This window comes from Nanorana parkeri, unplaced genomic scaffold (assembly GCF_000935625.1).
Source record: "Nanorana parkeri isolate BGI_ZX_2015 unplaced genomic scaffold, ASM93562v1 scaffold27, whole genome shotgun sequence".
Taxonomy (NCBI): Eukaryota; Metazoa; Chordata; class Amphibia; order Anura; family Dicroglossidae; genus Nanorana; species Nanorana parkeri.
The window spans coordinates 1,477,022-1,492,202 of NW_017306295.1; the positions used below are offsets into that span (position 1 = coordinate 1,477,022).

Below are 15,181 nucleotides of genomic sequence, written 5' to 3' on the forward strand. Positions count from 1 at the left end.
TTGGTGTAAATTTGGCGAGTATTTTTTTTTTTTTTTTTTTTTTTTCCGCCGCTCGTTCACCGTGTGACGTCACCATCATGTGACACCATATGTTCCACCTCCAGGACGGCGGCGGACATGCGCAGAACACGCCAGCGGTCAATACGGCCACCGGCATGTTCTGAAAACAAATTTAATGTATACCGATTTTTAGGTTCGTCCAAATCCGAATGCACATGTCTAGTAAATAATTATATGCTATGCACCTCAAGTCCATCTAGTGGCCATATTGCATTATTTTACTATATACAGATACTATATTTTATTTCCAAGTCAAATGTAATAAGAACGCTAGTTTTTTGCCTCCGTTTACTAGGAACAAATGAACGGGGAGTTTTGCAGAGTAAACGGGTCTGCAAGTTTTTTTTGTTTAGTTTTTTTTTAAATAAAAAACACCCTTAACTGTTATTTCCTCTATTGGAAGAATGTTTAGCATTTTTTTTAATTCTGTTTTTCAGAGAATTCCGCAATGAATTTTTGGAGTTGCTGAAAAGGCGATTTGGTGAGTGAGATTGTACTGTAGAATCAGTTATGTCTTATAGAGACCCACATTGTACCATGCTAATATGTTTGTCGCTTTAAGGGTACGTTCACACCATATGCAGTGCGTTCCAGCCCGATTCTGGCCGGCTCACTATTTCGGGGGGCATGACGGGCCATTGAAGCGAATGGCACCGTAGCCACGCCCTCCGGTTACAATGCGATCCAGTGCGTTCATGGGCTACACGATCCACCTGACTGCACTCAGCGGTGCTGGAATGGGGCCAAGCCTGCCCCTCCACTCAACTGATTTTAGGCTTCATTACCCTTCCTCTTCTCTTGAACTTTATTGATTTTCCCAATGTAGAAGGAACTTCTTCTATTCTTGCCAGAGGCAGGCTGGGTTAAGTTAATTCATGGAAACCCAAATACATCTAGCATATTGAACTGATAAATAATGCTGTGTATAATGTGAGAGATGCAGTATGTAAAACATTTCCCTATGTAGACTCATCTTTTGTATTTTTACTTTTATCTTCCGCAGGTACTAAACGCGTGCACAATAACATTGTGTACAATGAGTACATCAGCCATCGAGAGCACGTACACATGAATGCCACACAGTGGGAGACATTGACAGACTTTACAAAGTGGCTGGGCCGAGAAGGTATTTTTTTGTTTTCTCTTAAAGGATCTTTATTAACCACTTCAAGACCAGGTGTTTAGACCCCCTTCCTGGCCAGGCCATTTTTCAGTATTCAGCGCTGCGATACTTTGACTGACGTTTATTCCGTCATGCAAAGCTGTACTGAAATGAATTTTATACCATTTTTTGGGGACAGATAGAGCTTTATTTTGGTGGTATTTAATCACCACTGGGGGTTTTATTTTTTACTATAATTAGGAAAAATTACAGAAAATTTTTACATTGTTAGGAAACAATTATTACCCAGTTTTTTGGTAAAATATAAAAGATCGGGTCACGTCGGGTAAATAGACACCAAACATGAGAGGTGGTTAAGCTAATTAAACATTTGGCAAAGTAAGTTGAGGTTGTCCATAAATGGATCGGAAGGTCTGTGTCAATAACAGAATTGTAAAGAAATTACTGCTGGAGTTAAAAGCCAAGATTTTGACTTTAGCTCTAGAAACAAAATATACAGCCCTGTACAGGTAAAAATAAAAAGCAGCCCTTTCTGCCACACTTACCTTAAATCAGGAACTATCCACCTTATTTTGTGGGGGTTGCTTTAAAACTAGACTTCAGCTTTAACCCTTTCACTGCCAAGCCCTCAGGCGCTTTACACCTCAGCTGGCCACCCCATTTTTGCAATTTTTCCCATTGTTTTGATTTTCTATTGCTGCATTGCTTGCATTTTGTAAAAGACCCCCCCCCGAATTATATATTTTCTGAAAGCACAGGCCCGGTAGAATAAAAAGACTGTGCTACTAATTTTGTAGATCCTGCGATCATCGTGCATGTTTATTAAATCAATATTAGACCGATAAAGATAGACAAAGTGATAGCACACTAAAATCCGTATCGGTGCAAAAAACAAATATTCCAACTAAATCTAAAAGATAAAACTCGATTGAGTTAAAGGAGAACTATGAGGTGAGTGCTTTTCACTCACCTCATAGTTCTAGCCGACCTGTGACAATGAGACTGTCACAGGTCGGCTCAGTAGATCGGGAGGTGAGCGAACACATACCGGGTTCGCTCGCCTCTCGATCCTGTCACGGCTCTCTGCCGTGACAGGGGAGGGGCTGGATTCCCCCCTCCCCGCTCCGGTCCGCCTCCACTGACTGGCGGAACGGACGGGGGAGGGGGCGGGTACAGCTGGCTCTGCCTCTAGATAGGCAGAGCCAGCTGTCACTCATGCAGCTGGGCGGATCTCGACAACGATGTCAGGATCCGCTCCGGCGTCTCAGTATACCGCGAGCTGTAGCTTGCAGTATACTGAGCTTAGGGTAACGGGAGGATGCTAGTTTTGTGCTCCCGTTACCCTAAGGAGAACTATGGGGAAATGCCCTGACCCCATAGTTCTCCTTTTAATAAATATTTGTAAATTTTATATTGCGCCTTTTTGCAAAATGGTAAAAAAATTAAGTGAGGCAAAACTGTAAGCGACTTATGTTAAAAATCGTTTGTGCACTGTGTTGGTGTGTGGTGATAAAATGATACAGGTGTACATTTAATCGCAACACAGCAGATAACAACGCACGACAATGCATTGGAACGCTTTGCCACACGCTACCACAGTTAAATGTAATGTTATTTTCAAAACAAAAAAAATCAAGCACTGCCGCGTGTTCTAACAATGCACCGCAGCACATAATATGGTGCACACTGTTGCTCATGTATAATGTGTGTGTGTTGGGGGGGGGTTTGATGGTTTTATTTTGTTTTTTTATTTATATAAAGGGTTAAAATGACTGAACTCAGGAGTTACATCTTAAAAATGCATTTAAGTACCTTTTAACTATTAACAGAAATGTCTCTTATTTGTGTATCGCTCAGCTATAGATCTTCAAATCATCTCTGAATTGATGCGGACACTGTCCTTCCTTCTGGAGGGTGGACACTTTTGTTCCCCATGGTCCCCGTGTGTGTTGTAAAGTAGCCACCACTCCAAACTCGTTCCTGTGATGGACTACTACCATGAGACTAATCTCCTCATGTTTAGTTTACTATCAGAAGAGCGAGCTTGCAGCGGTGGGTTACTTTACAACACACACAGGGACCATGAGGAACAAAGGTAGCCAACTTCCAGAAGGATGGACAGTGTCCGCATCAATTCATTTTTAGATTTAATTTGTGAGTTTAGTGTCACTTTAACTACTGTAAACTGTATTGGCATAGGCAAATAAACAACAGCAAACGATACAAAGTTAAAGCTTAACTCAATTTTTTTTTAATAATGTTGAAGAGATGGAACCTGTGTTTTGGTTTTTAGAACTCTCTTATTATATCAGTTGCTGTCCAAGGGACATCTTGTCATTACTGTTTAATTCATTTACAACCATATTATTAAAGGGAACTCTATTCTAGAACAGGGAGAACTATCTGTATCTTATTTAAGCAAGGCAAATTTAACTAGGACAGTAATTCCCAAATATTGCTATTTATAAACATTTATTTTTGTCTCCGATTCAGCCCTGGCCTATTTGTTAAATTCCTACATCTTAGTTTAAATGTATGTTTGCTTGGCAGCTGTATGTAAACATTCTTCTAACATAATTTCATATGGATTTGATGGTAAAGCTTTTAGTATGTGAATACGTTTTTCATGCCTTGCATTAAAGTATAACTAAACCTTCATTTTTGTTGTTGTTTCTCAAATATCTACTGTTAGCAAGATGTATGCAAAAACATTAAAAAAAAGTTACCAAATAGGTTAAAAATTACCTGTGTCTCTGCCGCTCGCTCCAGCCAGAAAAAGATTCTCGGGAGGCTGTGAAGGATCATAGGGCGGGCGCATGCGCAGTAGAGATTTTCGGCCGGGGGAGAAGAGGAGAGACATGGGGTAAGTTAATGGAGGCAGCCCGACAGCGTGCACACTCAGACTCTGTGGGACACAGGAGACTCAGCGCTGGATCAGAGACTGGCACCAGCACTGGAGGGACTTCTGAATGAAGATGATTCTGAAAGAAGATAATCGGATAAGGAGGCATAATTTAAGGTAAGTCCTTAAAGCAGCATGGGGGGGGGGGTTGGTAATGTGACTTTAATTTAACTTGAAAGTGGACCTTGCAGCTAAAATGTAAAGTCTGCTTTTTATATGCCCTCCTTGCAGAAAAGCAGCGTAAATGCATTATTTTTCTTTCTGCAAGGGGAATTCTCCCCACTTAAAAAGCAGACCTGCTTTAATATACACTTTGCTTTCTTTTAGGTGTGTGTAAAGTCGATGAAACACCAAAGGGCTGGTACATTCAGTATATCGACCGAGATCCTGAAACAATCAAGAGACAGGAAGAGCTAGAGAAAAAAAAGAAACAAGATCTTGATGATGAAGAGAGGATCGCTAAATTTATTGAGGAGCAAGTGAAAAGGGGCAAAGGTGAAGTAGAGCCGGTAAGGTCACTTTTCACGAGCTTACTGCTGAAAGTCATCTTATTTAAATGATCATATTAAAAAAATTTGTGTGAATTGTAATACTTGATTTTATAGTTATTAATAATAATAATAATAATATTATTATTATTACTATTATTATTGTACAGGATTTATATATCGCTGACACTTTGCTAAGCTTTTACAAAATAAAGGGAGAGTTAGCAGGGCCCTGCTCGTTGGAGCTTAAAATCTAGTAGGAAGGGAAAGTGATACAAAAGGTAACAAATGTGTGGGATGCGTTAAAAGAACTATGGCCCAACCTTTTTTGCCCATAGTTCTCTTTAGGGTCACAGGAGGACATTTACTATGTCCTTCTGTGACCCAAAACTCAGCGGCGCATCCCTGCTTTCTTTCCCCCTGCTGGGCGCTGCTTTGTGTCCCAGCAGGGAGGAGAGAAACTGTGATGGCCGAGCGCTGCGAGAGGAGAGCGTAGTGTGCGGCCGGCGTCTCCTCCCACACCACTCTGCTGCCTATCACAGTCGGGCAGAGCAGTGTGGGGGCGGAGACAGCGCTGTCACAGGAGGCGGGGCTTTCCTCCCTACACGGCTCGATCAGCCTCCTGTGACAGCGTGTCAGAGAGAAGAGCAAGTGCAAACACTCAGTGATCAGTGATCGCTGAGTGTTTGTAGGTAATTGAGGACATGGTATGTGTATTATATCCTCAATAATGAATGGGAGTGATCTACATCTCCTCCTGTTCATTCATAGTTGTAGTTATAGTAAACATACCATGTCCTCATGTTATCAATGAACAGGAACACTCATAGAGGATTACTGTTCATTGATAACAGGGGACACAGAAAAAGAGATTGAGGACTTTGTGTTCTCAATCTCTTTTTCTATTTTAAAAGGGAAATATCAGGAGTCTGTTTAGACCCCTAATATTTCCCCGAAGCCCCTAAAAGTAATGTGAAAATTATTTAAAAAAATAAATTAAATAAAAATAAAAAACATAAAAAGTTTATAAAAAATAAATATATTTCAAAGTGAAAAAATGTAAAAAAAATAAATTCGGTTTCAGCCTGACACTTTTTTTTTTGTTTCGCATGCATTTTTGACACATTCAGTGCCCTTTCAGTGAGCATTTTGGACTTAAATCCTTTTAATTTTGGCCTCTGTTCTTAATGCAGATTCACGTTAACAATCTATAAGGCAGATTGCGACACACGTAGACAACTTTTACTAGATTTTCCTGTTTTTTTTACTGGCTTGCTGTTCTGCATTTAGATTTAATTGCATAAACATATTTGTAAACACTTTCTTCAGTGGTTATCTCTTTATGGAGAATTGTGATTAGCTTCGCTGGCTTTATGTCTGTTGACATGACATAAGTTTTCCCTATAGAAAGTCTGTTTTTCAGTGAGGTCAGACCTGACCCATAGACTTGCACTGATAAAGGTGACCCATGATGCATATTGCAGTACTGCTAAGCAAGATACAGAGTCTGTATGTCTAATTAGCAAATATATCTGCCTGATGTACATACTGTATGTATTTGCAAACTATACTTTGTAACCAGGGGGTTTTAAACCTTAAAGGAGAAAAATTGGATGAGTGAAATACACTCATCCTAATAATTGGAACTGACATGTGGGACTGAAACGGTCACTCATCGGCTCTATTGATCTTGAACTGAGCGACCACATACCGCGGAACGCTCAGTTCACGATCTTCTTCCTGCCGAGAGCGGTGACTGTCATTCACCACTCTCAACAGGGATTCCCTTCTCCATTCCTCGAGTGCTGACTAGAGGGACAGATGGGAGGGGCGGGCAAAGCTGGCTTTGGATCTAGACAGGCAGAGCCAGCTGCCAATCAAGTAGCGGGTAGGATCCCGACAATATTGTCTGCATCCTTCCCAGCTGCAGCGCGGCTCTGGGCTGTTAGCAAATGGCGGGCAATAGCCCGCTATATGCTGAGTTTTTGGTCACAGGAAGATATTAGTAAATGTCCTTGCAGAGCAAGCTGGGTAGTTTCTTGACAGCCAGCTTCAGTAAATTGAATGAAATGAGATCATGCTTTACATGAGGGAGCTGAGGAAAACATTTCCCATGTCTCATGGCAACAACTGCCCTTGCTGTGCAACAAAATAAATAAGATATTAAATCCCTATTATTTGAGGGATTGTTTGTGCTCATTCACTAGCATTTTATGAAAAATCTCTTGGGAAAGACCAAGTTGAAAAAAATCTCATGCCAATTTGCTGAACAATTATTTGTAAACCTGACCCTGGAGCTGATGTTTCTGTTCATTTTAACGTGCAAATACAATTATATTGATAGTCCTGATTATTTCTATGTTCTTTATTTGCAGGAAACTCCAGTGTACACTGAATTAAATAGGCAAAATGAGGAAGAGCTAGGTATGTTTTTGTTCTGTTACAATTCATGTAGTTATCACTTTGAATTAACCAATAGAATGTTTATTTCCCATGAGAACAAAACAAAGGTTTGCTTTTATTTCTGATCTACACTAAAAAAATTGACAGTTGTAATTTATTATGAGCAACGCTTTTTGTGCACTTGATTGATATTGTGCATGCGCTTGATGGCAAAGCCATGTGTTATGCATCCTCGTTTCTGATACCACCACAAATGCCTTCATCTTGGAAATAATTAACATTAAACTCCACCTTTAAAAAAAAAAAATATATATATATTTTCATGTTTTTGTTTCCTTCTTACTTGGGAATCCTGCTAATAATAAGCCATTTCCTGTGACAACACTTACCATGCAACTGGCATTTTCAGAAATGTTAGCGCTGTCAGACTGATTCCCCTATGGCAAGATTCCTAAAGTTCTGTAAATTACATGATCGGTAGAATGAAAATCTCCATAAGGGTCTATTCACATCGCAATACATGACCTAACACAGTTGCATTGTGCTGCACTGAGATTGTGCATGGTTTAATGCGCTTGATGTAAGTTGCGTTTCGCTGTGTTGATTTTTTTTTTTCCCCCAAGTGAGGTCACATCCTGCTTTTTCTTTTTAGATTGCATTGCAATATGCACGCTCTACTTTTTTTCAGCACAACGCAGCTGACCTCATTGAATTTCATTGCTTTCTTTTTTTATTGTAAAGCATTGGGAGTGCGTTTAAACGCATCCCAGCACACATGGTGTGAATGGACCCTAAGTCCCTGTTCACACCTAGGCGTTTACGCAACAAAGCTCGCCAAACAAGAATTCCTATTCATTCCAATGGTCCCGTTTACACCTAAGCATTTCCCGTTTACACCTAAGCTGTAAGATGCCTGTCGCTGGAAAAAGTACACAAGCTCTTTTTGGCAGACTACAGTGTGTATTGTCCCCATAGACTTGATGGAAAAAGCCTGGAAACACGCAACACAAGTAGTTTTCCGCATTCCTCCACATCTTCTACACACGCTTGCTGGTTTACACTAATATCTCCCAATCTGCCAGCTTAAATGTGCGACTTAATGTACGCACGCCAGATGCACGCAAGAACACACAAGCGCTAGACAAAAACGTGCGCAAAAACATTGTCACCAAGGTGTGAATGGGGACTGCAGGCTTCATCTGTACATGAAGCTCTACTGAACTGTATACAGTGTATTAACATTTTCACTCCATTACAGACTGAAATAAGGGAATCTTTGAAAAACAGGCAGTTCCAGATGTGCTAAATAACCTCACTCACCTCCCCCTCCCCCACGTTTAAGTACTGCTTATGTCCCAGGGAAGGATGTAGAAGAGGACCTTTAGTTGGACATTCTCATGAGACTGTTGATCTTTTATATTCATCCCTGAGAATAGATAGAAAAAAATATGTGGACAGGAGCCATGTATTTACAGCAATTGCCTTGTATTGGCTCTCTGCAATGGTTGAGTGGTTTGTCCAGGTTCCATTTTTGCATTTTTGGTGGACTCAAGTGCCATTTTGGTGTGAGATAGGGGGGTCACAGGTGATTCAGGTCTGATCCGATAGGTGCATATCTATATTTTGGGTATAGGTTTATTTGTAAAGCTTGCTGTTAGTGTGGTTCCTTTGAGAGAAAATACTGTGCCTGAAGTGTGTTGAAGTTGAACTAACTGTGGCTTGGTAGTGCAGGGAATCTGAGCACCGTTCCTCAAGTACTTCTGACATGTCTTGTTTTCAGGATATCTTTAAAGGAGAACTATGAGTGAGGTGAATGAATTACACTTATCCTCATAGTCAGAGCCGACGTGTGTCATTAAAACTCACATGTCGACTCTATTGATCGGGAAGTGAGCGAACACATACCGTTACTCGCTCACTTCCCGATCATCTCGCTGCAGAGAGCCGTGACTGTCAGTCACCACTCCCCGCACAGTTCCCCCCTCCGGTAAAAAGGTTACCCCATAGTTCTCTTTTTACTTTACTCAGGTGATGTAATCTGCATCCATAGCACAGGAATTGCATAGATGTTGCATGTAGAGAAATATTGAAAACTTGACCTGTTAGGGGTACTACTTAAATCTGAACTCTAGGCAGTTCTAAAATGAAGTGAATGTCGTTCTGTATTCATTAATACATCATTAAAGTGATCTTAAAGCTTGCATTTTTATAAGTTATTTCAGCTGTTATTGAAATAACTTCCATCTTTTGGTACTCCTTGTATTTTCGCCTCCTTTTCATCCAGAAACAGTTTGTCCTTGGGCTCCCTAATGTCAGCTCTGAGGGTGGCTCCTTTCCCTTCTAGTGTCCTGTGGAGCCGCGCGTGTGCTCCTGGCTCGTGCTATGGACGAGTCTTCCTGCGTCCATAACTTAGGGCACGCGCTCCACTTACCAAAGGTTCGGGGAACACACAGACCTGCGGCTGGCAGCGAACAGCAGGGTATGATGTGTTTGACACACACTGAGAATTGTTTTTTTTACTCTGCCATGTTTTATTTATTGCCAGGAATGCGTTCAGCTAAATAAAGCTGAGTCTTTAATGCTACTATGAAAGTGTTTTTGAAATATAAGCATTGTAAGTACCTGAAATTGACATGTTATCAGCCTCTGTACACCAAGCAATGGAGAATCTGCATGGGGAGCTTATCAGTTTTCAGTGTGCTGATGAGAGCTGAGAGTGACAGAGAGATGAGCTCATCAATGTACTGTGTTCCCCTTCACTGTGCATAATAGCCTGGGTCATAGATACTTGGTTGCAGAATTCTGGCCGTCATTCTACCTGGAAGACTGAGGTTATCTAGTGGTAGAAAAGCAGAGAGATTAGAGGAGAAAGGGAGAACTAGCTAAGAGGGTCAAAAAGAGTAGGGAAAAGAAGTACTGTGGGGGACTAATCTGGATTAAAGGTGGGTATTGCAGCAAGAGCCATTTGTTATATTTTATTAGGCTTTTTCTTTAATTCTTGACTGAAGTTCTTCAGGTTGAGGTTACGAAACGCTGGTTAAATGCTGTTCTCCCTTTTCCTTTTGTGAGTTATTAATTGTTGTCTATTTCCTCTTCCTATTTTTTGGTATTAAGATCTCTGGATTGATCATTAAGAAAAAGGTTTCTACTGTTTTATTGACACCTGGAAAATCCCCTTATAATTTTACTAGCTTATTGTCTTTTTACTTAGTGCTGATGAGCCATTTAGAAGCTGTATTTACACTATATTGCCAAAAGTATTGGGACGCCTGCCTTTATACGCACATGAACTTTAGTGGCATCCCAGCCTTAGTCCATAGGGTTCAATATTGAGTTGGCCCACCCTTTGTGGCTATAACAGCTTCAACTCTTCTGGGAAGGCGTCCACAAGGTTTAGGAGTGTGTCTATAGGAATTTGGACCTTTTTTACAGAAGCGTAATTGTGAGGTCAGGTACTGATGTTGGACGAGAAGGCCTGGCTCGCAGTCTCCGATTCATCCCAAAGGTGTTCTATCGGGTTGAGGTCAGGACTCTGTGTAGGCGAGTCAAGTTCCTCCACCCCAAACTCATCCATGTCTTTATGGACCTTGCTTTGGGCACTGGTGCATAGTCATGTTAGAACAGGAAGGGGCCATCCCCAAACTGTTCCCACAAAGTTGGGAGCATGTCATTGTCCATGTATGCTGATGCCTTTAGAGTTCCCTTCACTGGAACTAAGGGGCCAAGCCCAACCCCTGAAAAACAACCCAACACCATAATCCCCCCCTACACCAAACTTTACACTTGGCACAATGCAGTCAGGCAAGCACCTTTCTCCTGGCAACCGCCAAACCCAGACACGTCCCATCGGATTGCCCGAGAAGCGTGATTCGTCACTCCAGAGAACACGTCTCCACTCTCTAAAATCCAATGGCGGCGTGCTTTACACCACTGCAACCGACGCTTTGCATTGCACTTGGTGATGTAAGGCTTGGATGCAGCTGCTCGGCCATGGAAACCCATTCCATGAAGCTCTCTACGCACTGTTGTTGTGCCAATTTGAAGGCCACATGAAGTTTGGAGGTCTGTAGCTATTGACTCTGCAGACAGTTGGTGACTTCTGCGCACTGTGCACTTCAGCATGTGCTGACCCCGCTCTGTCATTTTACGTGGCCTACCACTTTGTGGCTGAGTTGCTGTTGTTCCCAGTTGCTTCCACTTTGTTGTAATACCACTAAAAGTAGACCGTGGAATATTTAATAGCAAGGTAATTTCACGAATGGACTTATTGCACAGGTGGCAACCTATCATGGTACCACGCTTGAATTCACTGAGCTCCTTAGAGTGACCCATTCTTTCACAAATGTTTGTAGAAGCAGTCTGCATGCCTAGGTGCTTGATTTTATACACCTGTGGCCATGGAGGTGATTGGAACACCTGGATCCAATGATTTGGAGGGGTGTCCCAATACTTTTGGCAATAAAGTGTACATGTTTACTAAAATATATTACTTTTTACATGTAGTATTTCCTTAGGTTTATTGTAAATGGGTGGATGTTGGCGTGGGGGAGCGTTAAGCACTCCTGTATTTCATGGCCGTTCATATCTTGGAAGAGAAGATCTTGTAGTTGAGGTTATTGTGGAGATCCAAGGAAATGTAAAAAATGTATTTCACATCCATTGAGGTAACAGGAAGCCTTTCACTTTTAGGTAATAAAACAAAAATGTAGGCCAGCCCAGGATTTTTTTTACTAGTGTCCTAGGAGGGTGGACATCTTTTCTTCAGCTCTGCTGTAACTCTCTGATCTCAGATTTGATCTTATCTAGTCCAGGAGTCATCGACTTTCTGCTTTTGTAAATAAATCTTGGGTCTGATGGTAAACTACTTTGAGGTGTTGCAGGACAAATCAGTGCAGACCCTGAACAGACCAATTCATTTAGCACTGAGGACTGGGTTGTACCTGGATTGGTGACTCTGAAATTGGTTAAATCCTTTCTTCCTATCTTTTGAAAGCTATATAAAGAATTTGGGGGTGGATATGGAGCAAAGGCGATACGGCACGGAAGAAATGTATAATAATGCGACAAAGATGAGGGCTTTTCAGGTATCAAAAACACCACTGGCTACATGCCCCAGAGCCTGGGATCTGAGCGGAAATAAACCGCTACAGAGGTGCATTATCTTCAATCATAGTCCTGGGGACAATTATCCCAAGGCATCTGATGACCGACAAGATGTCTTTTGAAAGATCTGCACAATGGATGCAAGCCTGTTGGGCTGGGGAGGGGTCCGTGGTAACTTGTCAGTGCGGGGGGCTTGGTTGCTGGAGATATCTAGTTTCCTGATCAAGATCCGTGAAGGTTCAGGCAATTTTACGGTCTCTACAGCAATGGACTATCCTGTTGGAAAGTCATCCATTCTGGATCAGTCAGGCAACACCATTGATGTGACTTATGTCAATCATCATGGAGGAACCAGAATCCTCACCAAAGCAAGAGAGGTAGATCTCATCCTGTCCTGGGCAGAGCTTCACATTCCAGCCTTGTCTGCTGTGTTGATCCCAGGTGTGGGCAATTAGCAAACAGGCTTCCTTAGCTGGCATTATGCGGACCCAGGCGTGTGGTTCCCACTCAACAACAAACCAGGTTTGTCTCCAGGTGCAACAACAAACTGGACAGCTTCCTGTTTCACCATCTCTAGGTGGCTAGGACAAACTATCATCCAAGCTTATGGTCTTGAAAATTGGGTTCCACCCTTTCCTGTCAAGGCACACTCTCTGTTAGTACTTCTTTTTTTTTTTGGCATCAGCTGCTTTCCTGATTTGCAAAGGTTGGTTTTCTGTTAACACGTATTCCAGGTGGATGTTCCAGGCCTCATGTGATGTTGGCTTTGGGCATCATGTCCTTCAGGCAGCACTTTAAGCTGCAGGCAGTCCCCAGTTTTCTCTTGTTTTTTATGTGTGCCTGTTAGCATTTGTTTATCTGTTGTTTGTTTGTTTGCCTACTTATCATTTGCCATACCCATCATTTGTTTGTTGCCCACCCATCAGTCTTCTTTTGTTCCTCAGTGGACGAGAAAGTCAAAATTATCTAACAGTTTTTTGTTTGCTAGTGTCTAATCCTTCTGTAGGAAGCAGTATAACCCAAAGATTTAAGACTTCCTTTGTCCCTCAGTAGACTGCAAGAAAATGATTTTGCGAGAGTACAAAAGTCCTATTTTGTTTTTTCTTTTACAGTCGCATTCAATCTCAGCAAAGCTGCAAGCACATCAGGAGCATCCAGGTGAGGTTGGAACTCTTTTACATTGAGGGCATGACTGCAATTATTTAATTTGCAGTTTTTAGTGCCACAGGTCTAACACTGAAGCCCAATATACAGATGTGTGTGAATATAAAATATGCCTGCATATAATATGCCAGATATTTTTTAAATTCATCATCTTCTCTATCTAGTTCTCTCTCATCTAACGCACTGAAGTCTGCTGCATTATCTGGAGCAGTCAAGAGGAAAGACCCTGTACAGAGCCAATCCAAAGAGAAGAAGAAGAAATCTGCCCTTGATGAAATAATAGAGGTGGGAAATGTTAAGCCACTTAAGTCTGTAAAAGCTTTTAATCGTTTACCGTATTCATTTTGGCTAATTTGTCAGATAATTATGCTATATTTTCACTCTTGAGAACGTCAGGCAGGCAAGTACACACCAATGAACTTATGTAACATAATATTGCATCCACATTATATTTTTTTTAGTACTTTTTTCAAAGAAGAGTGTTGCGACACAACAACACTAGGAACACGCTGCGATGCATAGAATTTAATTAAATGACAGTTCAAGAAGAATAAAAGCTAAACTGTGAGCACTGCTGGTGTGAACGGGCCCTAAAAGTTGACGGGAAAATCCAGATTGGTTAGGCAGCACACTTTTTTTTTTTTTTTTCTTCTCCCAGTTACAGATAGTGCATACTTCAAAAAAGAATACAAGAAACGCACGCTCAACTGAGATATGATCAGTATAAGGTGGATTTTGAATGTTAAATTTTGGCATCTTCCTTGCTTTTTATTTAATGAGGAGTGACAGCATGCAGTAGTGATCCTAATATACTCATGTGGTCCTGGGTGCACTGCTGCCAATAAAATGTGAATGCCCTCGTAGTGATTGGTTATTTTGCAAACGCTGGGATTCAGCACATGCAATCAGCATAGCTTGTGTATGAAAGGCTAGCAGCATTCAGCAGCTTGTTTTCATTCTGTTACTTCAGGGTCCATTTTTCTTCTGAGAATGGCTTTCAGAGAGAAAGGGCAAGATTCTGAATATTCAGTCTTGAATTATTATTCTGCAGGGTTCATAAAAGATTTGTATGAATACCATTTTTAGCTTTACTTTGAGGCCTTCTTATATGCTTAGAATCCACATTCACTCAGACAGAGCGCAACTTACCTGCTATACCATACACTCACTTTGACACCTAGTTGGGCTGGTCTAACTAGTTAATTAGACACTCAGGCCTAGCGCAGTGATCTTTGAATTACCTTATCGATTTCCTCGACTCACTAACTCATGATGTTAACCTGTTGGCTCCCAGTTGCCAAATGAGAATAATAAAATCAAATGCAGAGTCCTGTATTTTCATTGCCCTTTTTATGTGGTTATGTGACACAGTATGTGCACACAGTTGACAAAGATGACACACCAAGATAAAGAGCCATAAAAAAGTTAGTTATTTTTTGCAGTCATTGTGGTTTGCAAATTACAGTCACATGGATGAAAAGAAAGATCCTTATCCTTGTGTTTTAAAGCTTCGTGAATTGAGCCTAATGTGTGTTTAGTCAGCATGAGATCAGACAGACTTCAGGTGACCTCCCAGGGTCTAAAGTCATGCTTGGACAGGGCAAGCTAAGCTGAATAATCTCTTTTAAATATGCACTTCCACGAATTTTAAACAGTGATGTATTTATGTTCTATTAGGGATTTTCCTATTTTGCGCTCCATAAGGCGCACCGGTGCATAAGATGCAGGCCAGTTTCTGTCACAGTTTCTGACAGAAGCTGCAGTTAGTTAACGCAGAGACAGGTGGTACTGTGATTACAGCGCCACAGTCTCAGTGATTACACAGAGCAGACAAAGAACGGACGTTCTTCGTCTGCTCTAGTGGCTCTATGTATGGTGAGCTCCTTTCCCGTTGTTTTCGGGTCCCCCAGAGGAGGAGGAGGGGGGGGGGGGTAGAGC

The 15,181-nt window shown here is 41.5% G+C and overlaps 1 protein-coding gene across 3 annotated transcripts in view; it reads left to right on the top strand.

The window, feature by feature from the left end:
- The window catches only part of KIN (Kin17 DNA and RNA binding protein), a 36,158-nt gene that overhangs the window by 7,215 nt on the left and 13,762 nt on the right, over nucleotides 1-15,181 (top strand). For 2 of the 3 annotated variants that reach the window (XM_018566266.1, XM_018566258.1), the window contains exons 3-8: nucleotides 498-541; nucleotides 1,064-1,186; nucleotides 4,413-4,594; nucleotides 6,949-6,997; nucleotides 13,192-13,237; nucleotides 13,408-13,528. In XM_018566266.1, the coding sequence (XP_018421768.1) occupies nucleotides 498-541; nucleotides 1,064-1,186; nucleotides 4,413-4,594; nucleotides 6,949-6,997; nucleotides 13,192-13,237; nucleotides 13,408-13,528 (565 nt within the window). Of the gene's footprint in view, nucleotides 1-497; nucleotides 542-1,063; nucleotides 1,187-4,412; nucleotides 4,595-6,948; nucleotides 6,998-13,191; nucleotides 13,238-13,374; nucleotides 13,529-15,181 lie in introns of all 3 variants that reach the window. The other variant, XM_018566251.1, reaches the window with a different exon arrangement.